General features: G+C 35.0%; 1 protein-coding gene across 3 annotated transcripts in view; it reads left to right on the top strand.

The window, feature by feature from the left end:
- Positions 1-12,323, top strand: part of LOC149728712 (lysosomal-trafficking regulator-like) — a 42,207-nt gene extending 29,884 nt beyond the window's left edge. For all 3 annotated transcript variants that reach the window (XM_089888268.1, XM_089888265.1, XM_089888267.1), the window contains exons 47-65: positions 302-445; positions 1,309-1,497; positions 1,957-2,145; positions 2,405-2,544; positions 3,214-3,432; positions 4,121-4,265; positions 4,611-4,763; positions 5,082-5,326; positions 5,894-6,049; positions 6,330-6,535; positions 6,931-7,034; positions 7,163-7,276; positions 8,478-8,658; positions 9,004-9,116; positions 9,231-9,502; positions 9,704-9,872; positions 10,270-10,507; positions 10,921-11,152; positions 11,358-12,323. In XM_089888268.1, the coding sequence (XP_089744394.1) occupies positions 302-445; positions 1,309-1,497; positions 1,957-2,145; positions 2,405-2,544; positions 3,214-3,432; positions 4,121-4,265; positions 4,611-4,763; positions 5,082-5,326; positions 5,894-6,049; positions 6,330-6,535; positions 6,931-7,034; positions 7,163-7,276; positions 8,478-8,658; positions 9,004-9,116; positions 9,231-9,502; positions 9,704-9,872; positions 10,270-10,507; positions 10,921-11,152; positions 11,358-11,502 (3,354 nt within the window). In that variant the 3' untranslated portion in view covers positions 11,503-12,323. The remainder of the gene's footprint in view (positions 1-301; positions 446-1,308; positions 1,498-1,956; positions 2,146-2,404; positions 2,545-3,213; positions 3,433-4,120; positions 4,266-4,610; positions 4,764-5,081; positions 5,327-5,893; positions 6,050-6,329; positions 6,536-6,930; positions 7,035-7,162; positions 7,277-8,477; positions 8,659-9,003; positions 9,117-9,230; positions 9,503-9,703; positions 9,873-10,269; positions 10,508-10,920; positions 11,153-11,357) is intronic.
- The last annotated feature ends 1,001 nt before the right edge of the window (positions 12,324-13,324 follow it).

The raw sequence follows: 13,324 nt of genomic DNA, 5'->3' as shown, positions 1-13,324 counted from the left end.
AAAATATTTACAAAAACAGTTTAATGGCAATATTTTTTACTAAAAGAGCGTTGCTAATTGTTTAAAACATGTTTAGGAAATACGAGATATTATGTGCTAAAGGTATCCATCTTACCATACTATATATTTTATTTGCAAACAATTTAAAAAAAATTTTTTTTCTTACGATTTACTAAAAAATAACCTAAAATAAAAAAAAACAACTTCAACAAAAAAAAATATTTTTTTTAAATTTACCTAAAAAATGTTTTAACGAATATGAACCAATCAGAAAACAGTAACCAATTTCTTGTCCAATCAGGGCTCAAGGCTTCTCACCCATTACCTGTCTCCCAACCAATCAAATCTCTCCGATAGAACGTACCCTCTTCATATACAGGACCACGCTAAGATAGAAACAATATTAATGCAGATTTTACCACCTACCACTAAAGAAGGGATGAAAGTGGGTTGAAAATAATGTTTTTGGTATTTATGGTGTTTGTGGTGTTATGATATTTTGTGATCTTTTGTGATATTGTGTGTTATTTTAGGAATGTTATGTGTCGTTTAAGTGTATTTTGGTATTTATTTTTCGGTATTTTTAAATTTTTGTGATATTTTGTGTTATTTTAGGATTGTTTTGTGGTATATAAGTGTTTTTTTAAGGATTTATGAGTTTTTGTGTTACTTTAGTGTTATTTTAGGGATGTGTTCTTTTTTTTTTAAGTGATTTTTTGTGTTTTTATTAATAGAGTGGAATTTACACCCAACACCCCGTACTTTACCACATAATGTGTGAAACATGGGGTGGAATTTACACCCAACACCCCGTACTTTACCACATATTGTGTGAAATAGGGGTGGAATTTACACCCAACACCCCGTACTTTACCACATATTGTGTGAAACATGGGGTGGAATTTACACCCAACACCCCGTACTTTACCACATACTGTGTGAAACATGGGGTGGAATTTACACCCAACACCTCGTACTTTACCACATAATGTGTGAAACATGGGGTGGAATTTACACCCAACACCCCGTACTTTACCACATATTGTGTGAAACATGGGGTGGAATTTACACCCAACACCCCGTACTTTACCACATATTGTGTGAAACATGGGGTGGAATTTACACCCAACACCTCGTACTTTACCACATAATGTGTGAAACATGGGTCGGAATTTACACCCAACACCCCGTACTTTACCACATAATGTGTGAAACATGGGGTGGAATTTACACCCAACAGCCCGTACTTTACCACATAATGCATAAAACATGGAGTAAAATTTACACCCAAAACCCAAATTTTCCTAGGTCACAGTCTACCTCCATCACCTGCTCCTATGCACCAAACAACAGCTTGACAGCTCGCAGCGCCAAGAGGTGAAAAAAATGGTGAAAAACGTGAATAAAATTGGGCACAGAATGTCGTCTGATTTCAGGAGGGCACTTCATGATTCTACATCTGATTTAACGCCTTCTAATTCTCTTGATGACATGCTGGTATGTGGAAAGGTTCTATTCTATCTGTATGATTGAATGAATGAGTGTAACTTGCTTATTCTCGCCTGGAGGGAAAAGGATAGTCGTTATTACAGGGTGTTCTGTAGCTGGGAATTTAGACAACCCCTCAGTGACCACTGGGTTGAAGCAATTGCCGTTAAGTGTCTTGCCCAATGACATATAAGCCCACAATGGTAGCAGCGACGAGCCTGAGAACCCATGAGCTCTGGGTTAGAGGCAGACGTAACATCCACTTAGCTACGGAGCCAGTTTTATTTTGGTGTTCTATGGCAAGACACACTATAAAACCTGGAATTAAGTCAAACCTTGAATTAAAAAAAAATTGGCTAATTTTTTTAAAAAATGATGAAAAATTTAAAACCATTTTTCAAAGCTTACATAATAACCCCTGCCCCCCCAAAAAAACAATTCTAAAAAATTAGTTTTAATATTTTGCAGGAGAAATTTGACCACGACGTGAGTCAGCAAAAAGTTGATTGGCGAAAACATAACGCGACTCAATATGAGATGCTGGTCAGTCGTACGATACGCTTGGGTGAACACGTGTCGCGTCATGCTATGGATGTAACACAGCAAGTTGTTTTGCAACAAAACCATCAACGTAAACAACTCATTGCAAGAATGAAGGTAAGGAAAACATTTTTTAGTGTTTTTTTTTTAATTTAAATGTTTTAAAAGTAATTTTAAATGATTTAGAAAAAAAAAATTTATAATTTAAAAAATTTTTATAATTTTCTTTTTAAATTATACTTAAATAAAATTAATATTTTTGTTTTTTATTTATTTACACAAACATTTTTTTAACTTCTACAATAAGAATGTGTTCATTCAATTTCTACTAAAAAAAAACAATTTTTTATGAAAAGTTTATGGATTTTTTTTCCAGGACATTATCGCAAATGATTTAATCGTTCGGAAAAAATGGACAAATTTATTGGAACAACTTGCCCACGAGAGGGCAGTATGGTACAACCCAAAACAGTTTCCAAAATCTTGGCAGCTTGATCCAACAGAGGGACCATATAGGTGTGTTATAACTCGACAGTGAGCATGAGGTGTGTGGATACACCATGTGTGTCTGGTGTATCAGAAGACACCCGTGTTATAACTCGACAGTGAGCATGAGGTGTATAAATACACCATGTGTGTCTGGTGTATAAGAAGACACACGTGTTATAACTTTACAGTGAGCATAAAGTGTATGAATACACCATGTGTGTCTGGTGTATAAAAAGACACCCGTGTTATAACTCGACAGTGAGCATGAGGTGTATGAATACACCATGTGTGTCTGGTGTATAAAAAGACACCCATGTTATAACTCGACAATGAGCGTGAGGTGTATAAACACCATTTGTGTCTGGTGTATAAAAACACTCATGTTATAACTCGACAGTGAGCATGAGGTTTATGAATACACCATGTGTGTCTGGTGTATAAGAAGACACCCGTGTTATAACTCGACAGTGAGCATGAGGTTTGTGAATATACCATTTGTGTCTGGTGTATAAGAAGACACACATGTTATAACTTGACAGTAAGCATGAAGTGTTTGAATACATCATTTGTGTTTGGTGTAAAAGAAGACACCCATGTTATAACTCAACAATGAGCATAAGGTGCATTAATATACCATCCACATCTAGTGCATATATCCCCACCCAGCACTCTTAACCTACGTTGTATCCAATCTAGAGAGCGTCGTCGTTTACAAAGATGTCACATTAACATCGACAAACGTTTCATGCTAAACCGATCTCGGAGCCCTCTAGCGACACCTAAAGGCAAACCAATCGCCATGGAAACCGTTAACGGCAAACGCAGCAAAGCTATGAACGTGGTGCATAAAAGACCGCTGGCGTTTATTTTCGAAGATGATTCACATTCTTCTGACTCGGTGACAATTAGGACGAGGTATGTTTTATTTTGGGGGGGTTTAGAAATGGAAATTTGGTGATTTGAACTACTTTCTAACTTGACAGTAAGCATGAGGTGTATGGATACATCATGTGTGTCTGGTGTATAAGAAGACACCCATGTTATAACTTGACAGTGAGCATGAGGTTTATGAACACACCATGTGTGTCTGGTGTATAAGAAGACACCCATGTTATAACTTGACAGTGAGCATGAGGTGTATGAACACACCATGTGTGTCTGGTGTATAAGAAAACACCCATGTTATAACTCGACAGTGAGCATGAGGTGTATGAATACATCATGTGTGTCTGGTGTATAAGAAGACACCCGTGTTATGACTCGACAGTGAGCATGAAGTGTATGAATACACCATGTGTGTCTGGTGTATCAGAAGACACCCGTGTTATAACTTGACAGTGAGCATGAGGTGTATAAATACACCATGTGTGTTTGGTGTACAGAAAGAAACCCACGTTATAACTCGACAGTGAGCATGAGGTATATAAACTTCAACTAATATACAACTAATAAATTTTGTTTTCCCCCATTTTCTGTATTATTAAACACATTTAAAGAAAAGTTTCTGGAAAAATTTAGCAAACTTTTTATCATTTTTAAAAAGTGTACACAGAAAAAAGTTTCCACAGAAAAATTAATCTGGTTCTTTCATGTTTTGACTCAGATTACAAACGAATGAGCGTATCAGCATGGTACAATGTTGTACTAATGTTACAAGTGCTTGTGAAACAACGGGTGAAATATTAATTGGTGAAAACAATATTTACTTTGTTGGAGATGCTGCTATCACAGATCCATCTCATACACAGGTAAGGAAACATTTTTTGAAATGGTAAAAAAAAATTTTTTAATTTTTTTATAAGTGTTAAAATGTGTTGTATTTGGTTAAAACTTGTATTTTTTTCATAAAAATATTTGCTAAATTTCACTTTTAAAATCTTCTAAAATTTAATAAACGGGGTAGATGGTAAACAAAGAACATTTAAAGAATTAAATAACCGTATTTTCACAACTACCATAGACCGTTGTTAATTGTTTAAAATACGATCAGGATATTTGGATATTATGTGCTAAAAGTGTCCCGTATTTCCCCACCCTACTAAAACAATTTTTGCCAGTTTTGCGAAAAATGTAAAAAAATGTTTGTGTTTCAGGCAATTTTTGGCGAGAGAGAGGTTCTATCTTTATCGTGGCAACATCGTGACATCGTGGAATACCACAAACGATGGTGGCAACTACGTGACACGGCACTCGAGATGTTTCTAATGAACGGGAAGACGTATTTGCTTGCTTTTAACACTGCATTGGTAAAAGAATGTGTGAAACTTAATTTATCCTCCCGTGGCCTGTGGACATATTTTTTGTTTTATACACCTCGTGCCAGCTTACGAGTTAACATGTATGCTACTTTGTGCCTTTGTGGGTAATTTATTTTTCTGTATGGCTGACAATATCCCAACCCATAAGTGACCACTGGGTTGTTATACTGTAAGACCTCGTCCAAATTGTCAGCTGTACAAAAATAGTCAATTTTTTGTCACAAAATAAAAATAATAAAAATTTTAAAGCATGACTTTCACTCTTGTTAATATTTTTTACACACAAAAATCCAAAAAATATTTTAGGAAAGAGATTTAATTGAAGAAGAATTGAACAAACTAAACCCCCCAAACCTATCTCCCACTGAAGACGTCCCCACGCTTACAAAATCCTGGTGCTGCGGAAAAATAAATAATTTTGAATATTTGACTAAACTGAATAAAGCTGCGGGTCGATCGTTTAACGATTTAATGCAATACCCGGTCATGCCATTCGTTTTATCGGACTACACAAGTCAGATTTTGGATTTAGAAAACCCCGGTGTTTTTAGGTAAGATAATGTTATTTTTGCTACATAAAGGTGGCTGTACACAGTATCCGGCTTGCGAATTCGCTTGCGAAGTCGTATGCAAACCCATTACCGAGTTCCGCATGCAGCAGCGAAATCCGGATAGGACAAACAAAACGGACGAAATCCGGATACTGTGTACAGCCACCTTAAATTGCTTTTTAGTACATTGTTTTGTTTATTTATGTATCTTAAAAAAATTTAAGAGTAAATTAAAAGATTTTTCGAAGAAAAACATAAAATATATATAGTAGGGTAGGGGAAGATGAGACACCGTTAGCACATAATATCCAAATAACCTAATTGTGTTTTAAACAATTGACAATGATCTATGAGAGTCATAAAGATACGATTTTATAATTATTTGAATGTTCTTTGTTTACTACTAAATGGGACAAGAAAATAAAAAAGGTGTCCCATCTTCTCCCTCCCTACTATACAAAAACAAAAAAAAATTCTCTCCCAAAATAAAAAAATGTTTTTACTACATTAAAATAAACTAACCTCACTGTGATATGTTTTTTAAACATTTTTTAACAATTTTTCCAGAAAACTCGAAAAACCGATATCTGTACAAGACTCAAGCAGGGAGCAACACTTTCAGGAAAGGTATAAATTCCTGGAAGATGATTATAAGAATTGTTCGGAGGATGAAAGGGAATTAAAAACTCCTCCTTTTCATTATGGATCACATTACTCAAACAGGTTTCATGAAATTTTTAATTTTTTTTTGTTTTTTTTTAATTTTTTTTGGAAAAATTAAACATATTCTGTAAGCATTTTGTGTATATAGGCAAAGAAACACCAAATAAAACCCAAATAAGTGTTTTTTGTTCATAAAATGATAGTTTATCTCGACAGTTATTAAAAAAAAAACTGAAGTAAACAAAACTAAATTAATAAAAAAGAAAATTAAAAAGTAAAAACACCTGAAAAAAATTACTAAAATATTAAAAAAATATACAAACTCACTATCTCACTCTAGTGGAACCGTTCTCCACTTCCTGGTCCGTCTTCCCCCGTTTACGCAAATGTTCCTGGAATACCAAGATTCCTCGTTCGATATTCCCGACCGCACTTTCCACTCGATGGCGACAACGTACCGTCTTTCCTCGTTCGCTTCAACCACCGATGTTAAAGAACTAATCCCAGAATTTTTCTTTTTTCCCGAGTTTTTGTGCAACTTGGAAGGTAGGTGTAAAAGTTTTTGTACCATTTTTATATTTGTTTACGATTTTTTTTTTATAATTTTTTAATTTTTTTTTTTAATTGTTTGTTTTGGTATCGTACTTTTTATATAGTAGGGTGGGGGAAGATGGGACACTTTTTCATTCTATTTTCTCGTCTCTTTTAGTATTAAACAAAGAACATTCAAATATTTATAAAACCGTATCCTTACTACTCCCATAGACCCTTGTTAACTGTTTAAAACTTGATCAGAATATTTAGATATTATGTGCTAAAGGTGTCCCATGTTCCTCCTATATAAAGTTATATTAAACTTAAAATCTCAATACAAAATTTCTACTTACCATTAAATCGTTGGTACAATGTATTTTTTACATTTTCATAAAAGTTAATTTTAGGTTTTGATTTTGGTCTGCGTCAATGTGGTGTCCGCGTCAATCATGTTACGTTACCTCTATGGTGTAGAGAGGACCCTCGATTGTTTGTGCTTATACATAGACAAGTAAGTACTATATACGAAAAAAACAGAATTTAATTTAGAATTCGAAAAACTAAAATTAAAAAAATAAATATTTTTTTGCACTTACTTTTGTAAAGTAACAGCCTAACAAAATTTGTGTTATATAACAGGCACTTGAAAGTGATTACATAACAGCACATCTCCATTTTTGGATAGACCTTGTTTTTGGATACAAACAAACTGGTCAAGCTGCGTTGGATTCTGTCAATGTTTTTCACCCTGCAGTAAGTAAAAACATTTTTAATTTTTAATTTTTTAGTATTTTTTTAGAAAAATATTTAATAAAAAAAATAGTTTTACATGTGTTTAAAAAAGTTATGTTAAAAAAATGTCTATTTTTAAAATGGGGTTAAAAAAATTGTCCAACATGTTCTAATTCTTCTCTAAAAAAACTTTAAAAAAATGGTCTCTCAAAAAAATGTCTTAACTTTTTTTTAAACATACTTTGAGATGGACATATCTACTCTAAAAAAAACTTTTAAAAAATAGTCTTCAAAAAAATAGTTTTTCAACTTTAATTTAGACTAGAGGTCGACCGATATATCGGTTCACCGATATTATCGGCCGATATTTACGTTCCACCGATAATCGGTATCGGTAAAAAAGCGCCGATATTTCACCGATATATTAATAGTTCGTGCGAAGCGACGTGCGTCCTACTTGACCTTTACGTGTGTTCGTAGTTTAACGTCCACGTGCCTCGTACTTTAGCCTTCACGTGCGTGCTAGTTTAACGTCCACGTGCGTCATAGTTTGACCTTTACGTGCGTCGTATTTATGCGTGGTAGTTTGACCTTTACGTGCGTCGGAGTTTGACCTTTACGTGCGTCGTAGTTTGACCTTTACGTGCGTCGTAGTTTGACCTTTACGTGCGTCGTAGTTTGACCTTTACGTGCGTCGTAGTTTGACCTTTACGTGCGTCGTAGTTTGACCTTTACGTGCGTCGTAGTTTGACCTTTACGTGCGTCGTAGTTTAACGTCCACGTGTGTCATAGTTTAACGTCCACGTGCGTTGTAGTTTAGCGTTCATGTGCGTCCTAGTTTCGTACAAAAGCAACACCTTCCTAAGAACATGCATGTTTCCTAAAAACATGTAGACCAACCAATTTTTCTCTATAACTTGCAATATCTTGAATACAGGCATTACTTTTGATTAAAACTGATCATTTCATATGTTTCGCTATAGTGACAAATATCGGTATCGGTAAAAGCTAAAAATATCGGTATCGGTGGAAAAAAGTGATATCGGTCGGTCTCTAATTTAGACATACTTTGGGATAAACATATCTTACTTAGAAAATCTTTCGTAAAATGGTCCCAAAATGTTTTCAAAACTTTGTTTTAGACATACTTTGGGATGGACATATCTTTCTTAAAATAACTTTTGTAAAATGGTCCCAAAATGTTTTCAAAACTTTGTTTTAGACTTACTTTGGGATGGACATATCTTCCGTAGAAGACCCAGTGAAACGTACAGCGCTTGAAACGATGGTTAAAACTTACGGACAAACCCCGAAAATGTTGTTTACGAGCCCCCACCCCCCTCGCTATGTGTTTGGTGATGTCACAATCAACCCGACAACATTATCTGCGAATACTGGAAATAGTGAGTGTGTTTTAGTAATTTTATTCACTTTTTTTTGTTTACATATTCATACTAATGGAAAATGGGCTAGTATTTTACATTTGTGTATTTTTTGGATAAAAACTTTGTTTGTGTTAATTTTTTGTTTATTGTTTAAACAGAACTTTTTTATTCTTGTGGTTTAAATCAATTAAAGGATATTTTTTAATAAATGCTTTTGTTTGTTGTTTTTAATTAATACGACTTTTTATTCTTGTTTTTTTAGCTAATTTTATCTTCTTTTACCAATAATAAAATTTTTGTATAAAACTAAAAAATGATTGTAAAATATTAAATTTAATTTCGTAAAAATTGTTTGCTCCACAGAGAACCCTAGTGGTGGTTTCAACTTCACGGGCGACATGCTTCAGTCGTCGTTCTTTGATACTTTACGTGGCACACAGGATAACCGAGTAATTAAAAGACCCAAGAATTCAAAGGTACAACTGAAAAAAAAATCGTTTTTTGCCAAAAAAAATTTTCCCCCAAATTTTTTTTTTCTAAAAATTTTTTCCCCAATTTTTTGTTTTGATAAAAACAAATTTTTTTTTCAGCTACCTCGTCCATTGCCCTCGGTCAAAGGGTTAATGTGGGGTGAATATGTTGGGTCACCATCTGCCCCCGAACCCACTGTATTTCTCCACAAATTAGTCACTGGTCCAATCGGTAGCCTCGTGTCTCTACAAACAAATGACGTTTGTGCTCTCGCTCCAAAAATGAGTCTTCTCGTAGTTTACACACGAGATAAAACTGCTCGCGCGGCTTCTGCTACAAAACAAATTGATATTAACTGGTCTGCGCTTGTTACGTACGATAAACCAGACAAGTAAGTTTTTTCCTTTTTTTTTGTTTTTTAAAAAAAAACATTTTTTCTGTTTTTTTTTACTGGGTATTTAAAATACTGGTAAAATTTAATTTTTTGACATGCTTTTTAATAATTAAAATTTTATCGTAATAATATTTTTTTATGTTATGTACTGAGTCTGTTATAGGTTTTTCATTCTAAAACCAGTTTCCACTATTCCAGTATAATCCGGTTGAAACTGAAACACAACACACCAGGTGTTAACATAGCAAGGTTCAACGCTGATTCCGCAGTCACATGTTGTGTTACTGCACCCGATTCGCGAGCCATTATTTTCGGAACAAAATCCGGGGAGATAAAAGCACACAGATGTAACCCAATGCCTGATAAGGTAATATTAACTTATAGTAGGGTGGGGGAAGATGGGACAACTTTAGCATGTGATATTTAAATATCTTGACCGTGTTTTAAACGATTAACAAGGTCTATGGGAGTCGGGATGATACGGTTTTATAATTTTCTGAATGTTTTTTGTTTACTATCAAATGGGGTGAGAAAATTATATGAAAAGTTGTCCGATCTTTTCCCACATTTTCGCCAAATCATCTACCATACATAAAAAAACAAAAAATAAAAACCGAAAAAGCAATCACTTACAAAGTTACAGGTAACTTGTAAATGGGCACGAGGTGTATGAAACAGAACATTCGTGTTATTAAAACTGACGTTGCCCTTCTAGCGCGAGGCTAAATAACTTGCATCCATTTATTCAATATATTTTAACACAGGCGTGCGACCTTGAAATTCTGCCCTCTGTCGCCTTACACTGCCATTCTTCAAAAATCACATGTCTCTCCGTGTGTGGGACGTATCGCATATTCGTGTCTGGGTCGCAGGACGGGACAGCGGTCATATGGGATTTAGACGCTCTCTCCTACGTCAGGTCGCTAACTGGGCACGCTAGTGACGTCACAGCGCTGACGATCAGCCGGACATCAGGAGATATTTGTACAGTTTGCGATTCAGGTAAAATTTGCCAATTTTTAGTACTTGCAATTTAAAAAACTAAATTATATGAAAAATGTTTTTTTATTCTGTAATTTATTTTCTGCCATGTTTTTTTTTCACAAATTGCAATAAAGTTTTATAATAATTAAATGCAAGATGTACATACAGGTTCATTTATTCTAAATCTACAGTTACATGTTATAGTAGGGCGGGGGAAGATGGGACACCCTTTTATTTTATTTTCTCGTCCCATTAGGTAGTAAACAAAGAACACTCAAATAATCATAAAACTATATCCTCACGACTTCCAATAGATTGTTGTCAATTGTTTAAAACAGGATCAGGTTATTTTGATATTATGTGCTAAAGGTGTCCCTTCCCCCACCCTACTATACAAAAGTGCCCAAACAACGACGCGTGTTATATAACAGGTAACGACAACGGCAGCCACATTCGTCTATGGACTATCAACGGTAGCCTGGTCGCCGCGCAAGATTGTAAGCTTCGTGTACGCTGCGTTGCGTTCAGTTCAGCTCCAGAAGGCACTTCAGTAAACGTATTAGCTGGAGGATTGGAAAATGGGACGGTTCGTCTGTGGTCGTCGTGGGATCTTGCGCACGTACGTGATGTTACGACTCAGAGCGTTCATAACCCGATCGTGAGGTGAGAATTTAACTTATTTGTCAACGCGTGGCTGGAAATTTTGTTATAACACGGGTGTTCTGTTTCATACACCTCGTGCCTGCTTGTGAGTTACCACATATGTAATTTATTTATTCTCGCATGGCATGGCATGGCAATGACAATCATCAAGAGATTGTATTTAATAAAATTTAATATATTTAATCCTTTTTTTCTTTTTTTTTAGTATTGCATTCACACATAACAGCATGGTGCTCTATGCTGCCACCGAGCGGGGTTTCTTGGTAGGGTGGTGTAGGAAGGATAAAGAAAGGGAGAAACAACCTCTCCTCATCACTTTTCTCGACTCAAAAGCTCCTCCTCTCACGTGATAAACCCAGTGAAGCACAACGACAAAGAAATCGCAAAAAAATGACGCAAAAAAGACACTTTTTGCGTTTCGCTTAAATAGCATCTCGGGCTTTATCTGTTTTCAGTTATTTACTAGTTCAAGCTTTCTGCCGTTGACCGGCATCTTTTCAATGGACGCTCTGACGCTGATTATTTATCAACTGTCGGTAATTTTAGAATTTCGTTTTTATACCCATCGCGTTTTTTTCCTTTTACTTCTCATATACATATTGCTCGTTTTGCAAATCGATTTTTTGCAAGTTAAGTTCTCACTGCAATTGCCTGGAGAAATACACCGTTTAGTATTCGTTAGAAAAACGATAACTGTAAATTACAAATTTTGTGAAATTTTACCATAAGTGTACTAAGGTGTGGAAGATGGGACACCTTTTCGTTCTATTTTCTCATCTTATTTGATCGCAAACAAAAAACATTCAAAGAATTATAAAACCATATCCTTACGACTTCCATAGACCGTTGTTAGATGTTTAAAACACGGTCAGGATATTTGGATATTATGAACTAAAGATCCCATCTTCCCCAACTCTACTACATTGATAGTTGCCATTTTAAAACGGCACTAAAAACCTGACGAAACATTAGTACAACGTTCATTATTAACTGCAATAACGGTTCAACATTTAACGGTAATTTTTTGCTTTTCTTTTTTGTAGAAAGTTCTCTGCACATATTTCGTTACTACTTTCCCAGTTATTGTCTTGCCTTGGTGATTTTAATGACATTCGCCTTTGATTGTGCAATACCCAAGATAGCATAATACAATGATACAAAATTTACTGTCCGGTTGTCGCTTTTTTTCTGGTCTTCAAGTTTCGTAGATTAAAAACATGTGATTTCGACCCTTCAGAAATTTCTCTGCGATTGGGGGGAAACTATTCACAATAAAAGGATAGGCCTTTAACAGCTTTTAAAGACCGTGGGAGGCTGTAAGAAAATAATGATATAGTAGGATGGGGGGGAGATGGGACACCTTTTCATTCTATTTTCTCGTACATTTTGGTAGCAAACAAAAAACATTCAAGGAATTTTAAAACCTTGTCCTCGCGACTTTCATAGACCATTGTTAATTGTTTAAAATACGATCAGGATATTTAGATATTATGTGCTAAAGGTGTCCCATCTCCCCCCACCCCACTATATGTTTTATTATCAAACCTGTAGTTTGGCTTATTAATTTTGATATTAATATAGTTCTGTTATTCGATATAGTAGCGTGAAGGCAGACGGGACACCTTTGGCTTTAGCACATAATGTCCTGATCATATTTCAAACTACTAACAGCGGGAGTCGTGAGAATGCGTTTTTATAATTCTTTGAATGTTCTTTGTTTGCCACCAAATGGGATAAGAAAATTGAATGAAATTGTGTCCCATTTCCCCCACCCTACTATATAAATGGTTACAAAACCAAACCGAATTGCGCATTGTAACCATTAGGTTTCATTCTGTAACATGTTTACCAATAATATTTAATCAAACACAGCCATAATGAATAGCTATAGCCAAATAAAGTTTTACTTTTTGAACTAAATGCGCAACAAACGAGACCTCATCTTTTCTAAATGCCTTTTTCTCCCGTCCGATTTTGTTTGTTGTTTTTGGATGAATTGTCTCAAATGGACGGAAACCTCCGTCGAGCAAGGAGTTAGGGTATAATACATGTTCTCATTTGGTGTGTTTTCTACGTTCTATACTTAATGTAAATTAAATTACGGTCGAAGTACGTCTACATGTGCGCCAAGTTCTGTGTTATATTTGCGCTATTGTGATTATGTTTTTAATT

The sequence above is a fragment of the Ciona robusta genome, chromosome 11 (assembly GCF_009617815.1).
Source record: "Ciona robusta chromosome 11, ASM961781v2".
NCBI classification, from domain to species: Eukaryota; Metazoa; Chordata; class Ascidiacea; order Phlebobranchia; family Cionidae; genus Ciona; species Ciona robusta.
Note: the sequence above shows the minus strand (reverse complement) of the source record. Positions and strands in the feature narration are given on the sequence as shown.